At 40.9% G+C, this 5,879-nt stretch overlaps 1 protein-coding gene across 1 annotated transcript; it reads left to right on the forward strand.

Annotated features, from left to right (window-relative positions):
* Positions 1-222: 222 nt before the first annotated feature.
* LOC134655255 (uncharacterized) lies at positions 223-2,183 on the forward strand. Its single transcript, XM_063510703.1, has 3 exons — positions 223-402; positions 935-1,163; positions 1,996-2,183. Exons 1-3 carry the CDS (start codon positions 302-304, stop codon positions 2,167-2,169), a joined length of 504 nt encoding a protein of 167 aa, XP_063366773.1. The 5' UTR covers positions 223-301; the 3' UTR covers positions 2,170-2,183.
* Positions 2,184-5,879: the final 3,696 nt, after the last annotated feature.

A 5,879-nucleotide genomic window follows, 5' to 3' on the forward strand; every position in this document is an offset into this window, starting at 1 on the left:
AATCCTCTGTAAAAAATAATCATTTTAAGACTTTTTTTTTATGGTAAAATTCTACTTATTCATTTAATGCTCTCACAATCTTTTAGCATTTAAAATACAGGTGTTTAATGCACGTTAGCTGCAACCTGCAGTCCGTTTTTATTATCACGTTATAAGAATTCATTGAAATCCAATTTTTATAGAAGCGATAAAAAGGCACGAGAACAATAAAGCACCTGAAATAACCTTTTGGTATTCTAAAACAATTTTTCCTAAGCTATGGATTGCACGAGTTTGAAGTTTTGTTTGTTATAGCAAGGAAATGAAAATAATTCTTGTATTTTGTGTAATTAAATTTGCATGGACGTTAGGCAATAGCTATAATTATGAGAAGAAAAGTTTCGGTTTGGGAAGACGCATATTGTAAGTGTTGTAGGCTCACTTGTGAGACACATAGATGTAGATAGTGTTTGCGCCTTTTGGGCTATTTAAATAAAACGAATATTCAACTTAAATTACCATTTTAATGGTCTGGGTTTTAGGTTACAATAAGTAGGTAGGTATGCAAGTTATTTTGTCTAGGACACGCGCGTATCGTTTGGTGGTTAGAATGCAAGAGAGAGATGCTTGCGGCGCGCTGCCTGAAGATGCGTTGCATAGGCGAAACTCTGGCGCCAGCATCGCGCTTTCTGGTTGGCCGCTGACCTCGCCGTACATCTTGGCATCCTGGAGCTGGAGGGCTGCGTTCCCACACATCATTGGTTGGCTCGAAGGTGGCGGTGCTGCCAACAGCGCTAACAGATAGGTTAGAGATCGCTAATTAGCTTTAAGACAGACTAGTTTGTATGTATGTCTATTCGCGTGTCATCTAGTCTCTTCTTCTTCTTCCTATAGATCTGTGCTCTTATCGGTGGAGCAATCTCCAACTCATCCAGTATAACTCTTTATATTTCAGCCCTCGAATAAACCCATCCCAACTGAAGTACCTTCCAATGTTCGACACGGCGCAGCGTCCAAGCCCCCTCCCCGCTCCAAAGAGGAGCCTATTCGCCGGCTCCAACTACCATAATCTAACACAAGGGCTTCATATAAAGGGCAATAAGCGGGTGTATAATAAGCTGTTCGATTATCCAGCGAGGGAGGAAGGGCAGCAAGCGTTCTTTAGAGGGGATCATAATTGCATTGTAAGTTTAAGTAAGTTTACGGCAAAAAAAATGATACAAGTTTTTATCGCTGACTGTACTTTTCTGTGCACAGGCAAGTAATACTCATAGAAACGATTCTAACAAGTAATAACCCAAAATACAGTTACGTCGCGTTGTTTTATCACAGAGTTCCTATGGCCACCTCTTGTCTCCATCATCAGATCAGCTCGATGGTACCATAATATATTGCATTGTCACCCGACTTACATATGCATGCAAATTTTCAGCTTCATTGGAATGCTAGGAGCGTCTGATAGGTGCATGCTTCTTGCAACTCCCACAAGTATCTTTATTACGAAGGCCGTAGGCCAAACAGTGTGTGGGGCCAAAAGCCCGAAGCTTCCGGGAGAGGCGCGCCCACACGCGAGGGTTCAGGCCGAGCTGCAGGGGTTTAGTACCTTAACATATAAACAAAGTACACTGTACAAGGTCCAAATGTGAAGGGCTGAAGACCCGGTCCGGTCGTTGCATCTGGTCCGGTTTCCGACCCCTTATCCGAGTTTTTAAAGACGTTTCACGTCAATAGATAGCAGGTTTATTAGAAACATTTCGATCGATAGACATATTTTGATATCATTTGCTGATATTTACCAGTCGCTTTTCGGTGAAGGAAAACATCGTGAGGAAACCGGCCTAATCCCAATAAGGGCCTAATTTACCCTCTGGGTTGGAAGGTCAGATGGCAGTAGCGTTCGTAAAAACTAGTGCCCACGCCAATTCCTGGCATTAGTTGCCAAGCAGACCCCAGGCACCGTGGCAAAATGCCGGGATGAGACATCTTTTAATTCTCGTTAATAATATTCTATTTCAGCTGAGCAGATTGGCAGTGGATACTGGCGGGTGTCTCCCCACGCTGCTGCGCGGGGGGGTGGGGTACCGGTACTTCCTCGTGCTCGTGCGCGCACGCAGCGGGCACCGGATGAAGGGGCGTGTGCGCGCGTGGTGCCGGAACACTAGCGACGAGTATGCGGCGGGGGCTTGGTAGCTTACATGTGATAAATATATAATTGGTTTACAATACAATACAAATATGTACTTTTTTTGCAAACCTCAATAAAAGAAAACAGAAACACATGCAAGCAGAGGTAAACAACAGTTTAGTAGTAGTAATCACTATTGCACACAACACAGGTTTACATAATACATAGTTACAGAAATAAAGGTACAAAGGCGAACTTATCCCTGTAAGGGATTTCTTACCCAGTTTACCCTACCCAGTTTACCTATTACTTAATGTTTTTTTTCCTTCTATTGTTATGTTCAACCGTTTAATTTAAAAGTACGGCAAAGCACCTCTGCATACAAATATGTGTGCAGGGGTACTAAACTAATAATTTTGCTGGCTGTACACTAATTTGTTTACGTGGTGATGGTAAACAACATTGACGTATATCTCAGGACGAGCCTTACGGGCACTAAAAATGGTACTAGTTCAGCGGTGTCACTTACGAATTCGAGCCAATTGTGCAGTCTAACGCAACTAGTTGCGACCAATCGCGCGCGTGATGCGAACTCATCAACCAATCGCGATGTAGCGGTGTCACACCGCTATACTGGCCCCATTCATGCCCCATTCTTATTTCCGTAAGGCCAGTCCTGAGATAAACGTCAATGGTTAACAAATCATATGATAATAAAGGTGACAGTCCATTTCCAACCGCAGCTGCACTACTGTTCATTTTACTATGGAAATTGACAGTAACAGCGACGCGTTCAGTACTAGTAGTGCAGCTTAGCCTTAGGGTAACCATTCCATTTCTGACCGCAGCTGCACTACTGGTACTGAACGCGTCGCTGTTACTGTCAATTTCCATAGTAAAAGGAACAGTAGTGCAGCTGCGGTTGGAAATGGACTGTCACCTTAGACGGCAAAACAATTGACGTCATACGCCGTAATCACACCCAATTTACTCCATAACTAGTTTAAATTACAAAATAATGTGTCCACGTGGAATTTATCCAGCACGTAGCAAATAAACACTTCCGTTAGACAAAATGGCGGCGTTTCCGGCGTGAACACGCTGCAACATCCTTGGTAAACAATTTAGCTTCTCATAATAAGATCGACTGTTATTACAACCGTTTATTTTACTACGAGTATTGTTTTTTTTAATACTACGTCGGTGGAAAACAAGCACACGACCCTTCTGATGGTAAGCTGTTTCTTTCGGTTATGTACGCTTGCAAGTCCAGAGGTGTCACATGCGCGTTGCCGACCCTAAAACTAGTAAAACTCCGCACCCTTGTTGAGATTATAAGTTCTTCAAGATTTATGAAGATTGAAAAATTGAGTTCTTGTTTACTTCGAAATGCATACTTTTAACTTTACTGTTGGATAGTCCCAGCAAATTATATGCATAACATAATACCTACTATGTACATACGTTTACCTACAAGTAGTCAGGTACCCTAATATCCTTTTCTCAAACTACTGGTAAGACAATTCAGATCTTTTACGCCAAGGATTAACCCCAAACTGAACGTTCCCGATAAAACCCTCATCACGCGGCTCAAACTAACCTGGTTAAATACATACTTCTATAATAACCAGGATAACTTGAACCTTGAAACATAGATCGTCAATCATATGGATACATGTACTGACAATGGCAAATGGACGAGGATTTTTCGTATAGAGGTGAGCTGGGTTACTACAGAAAATGTCTGTGTGAGTTTACTTGTAACAGAATCCATACTATCCATAGTAATATACTAGTAATAATATAATATTATAAATGCGAAAGTGTCTCTGTCTGTCTGTCTGTCTTTCCGTCTGTGTGTTACCTCTTCACGGTTAAACCGCTGAACGGATTTAGTTCAAATTTGTCATAGAGATAGTTTGAGTTCCGGGGAAGGATATAGGATAAGTAGTTTTTATGTCGGAAGTCATCCCTAAACAGGGTGAAAAGGGGGGTGGAAATGAGAAAATTTACGAATTGCCTGTTAATTGATGTAAGCAATGCTCAAATTGAATGATTGCTATTACATTTTATCCAGGCGCTATACTTATGCTAGCTGATGTTACTGATTCTACGCAGACGAAGGCGCGGGGAAAAGCTAGTGTTGGATATGTAGTGATAACCGATAATGAGGCTTACGCGAGTGCAGCCCACAGACAATCCAACCTCTAGACATAGCATAGTCGCGCTACCCCCTCTGCCACACATACGGTAGCGTTACTCCATCTTCGAGTCAATCCCGTGCCGTGATTGGTCTGTGTCTTTGAACGGACCAATCACGGCACGGGATTCGCTCACCTCGTCCCCCCGCACCCCCGTATTTTTGGCAGCATCGGTTTCATGAAAGAATTGGCCTAAGCTCAGTCTAGAGGTTGGATTGTCAGTGGTGCAGCCCAACAATCGGTATTAGAAATGGTCACATCACTACAGCGCGGCAAGCACTGACAGATGAGCATCGCCGTAATGGCGGCGTCGTAGTGGAGTTTCCCAAGTTAAGTCTGTTTCTGTCGTATTAAATCCTTTATTTTATGATGATTGGCGTATTAGTTTAACAGATAACAGTTTGGAATGATTCACGGTTAGTTTCACTAGACTTATATCGACCGGGATATGAACCGTGATTACCTTTTGTATATATTGTAACTATTGTAAGCGAACGCAGCCGACACGCACGAATGAGGGTAGACCGAGCGCGGTCTACACAACTTTGACCCCCACCCGTGACCAAGATGCATGTAACAAATCATCGTCTGAAATTTAATTTTGCATTTTAAGGTCCGATAATTCTTCAACAGACAACACAAAGTCAAAGTCAAAATATACTTTATTCATGTAGGCCTAGCAACAAGCACTTATGAATCGTAACATACTTATATATTATCTTAAGCTAATTATCAGAGCAATTTATTGATGTTATTATTCCATAATAATATTAGATTATTATACAAATCAAATTTAACACAAATTTAAGAATTTCACAAAAGGATCGTCAAACATGAAAAAAAAAATGTATAAAAAATACTAGTCTATAATCTATCTATCTAATACCTTTAAACGAGCAATTCTTGTTTATTTATTTATTTATTTATATGTATATATATTTCGGGGATCTCGGAAACGGCTCTAACGATTTTGATGAAATTTGCTATATGGGGGTTTTGGAGGGCGAAAAATCGATCTAGCTAGGTCTTATCTCTGGGAAAACGCGCATTTTTGAGTTTTTGTAAGTTTTCCGAGCAAAGCTCGGTCGCCCAGATATTGTTACTAGAATAAAATCTAAATGTCAAATAAATAAATAAAAAACACAAAAGAAGTACATAGGTACATCGGAATATCAATTTCCTCATCATTAATCAAATATACGTAATAAATAAATAATCATTTCGAATAACAATTAATTCCACGTTGTTTTATCATTCATGTAGTCTTGTGTGGTATAATACGCTTTAGAAATAAGTTTACGCTTTACATAATTCTTAAATTTTTAACATATAACACATGATGCAAACATACATCTACCTTCTTTCTATCTGACTTTTTCTTTAAGTTTGTATTGACCAACCGCAACGCCCATGTGACCGCTGTCATGCTATCACGAGTATCACGACTTCCAACGGGCGCAACATGGTTCCATTTCTATCGCTTGTCACTATGTCCGTCACTTTCGCACTTACATACTTGTTAGAACGTGACAGGCACGGTGACAAGCGATAAAAATGCGACCGTGCTACCGCCA

The sequence above is a fragment of the Cydia amplana genome, chromosome 16, assembly GCF_948474715.1.
Source record: "Cydia amplana chromosome 16, ilCydAmpl1.1, whole genome shotgun sequence".
Lineage (NCBI taxonomy): Eukaryota > Metazoa > Arthropoda > Insecta > Lepidoptera > Tortricidae > Cydia > Cydia amplana.

What these genes read in the sequence shown, in the direction of transcription:
- LOC134655255 (XM_063510703.1), top strand. Translation starts at nt 302, where the DNA reads ATGAAAATAATTCTTGTATTTTGTGTAATTAAATTTGCATGGACGTTA. An exon ending in GGTTTGGGAAGACGCATATT is followed by an intron (nt 403 to 934) that starts GTAAGTGTTGTA and finishes TTTATATTTCAG; the next exon opens with CCCTCGAATAAACCCATCCC. An exon ending in GAGGGGATCATAATTGCATT is followed by an intron (nt 1,164 to 1,995) that starts GTAAGTTTAAGT and finishes ATTCTATTTCAG; the next exon opens with CTGAGCAGATTGGCAGTGGA.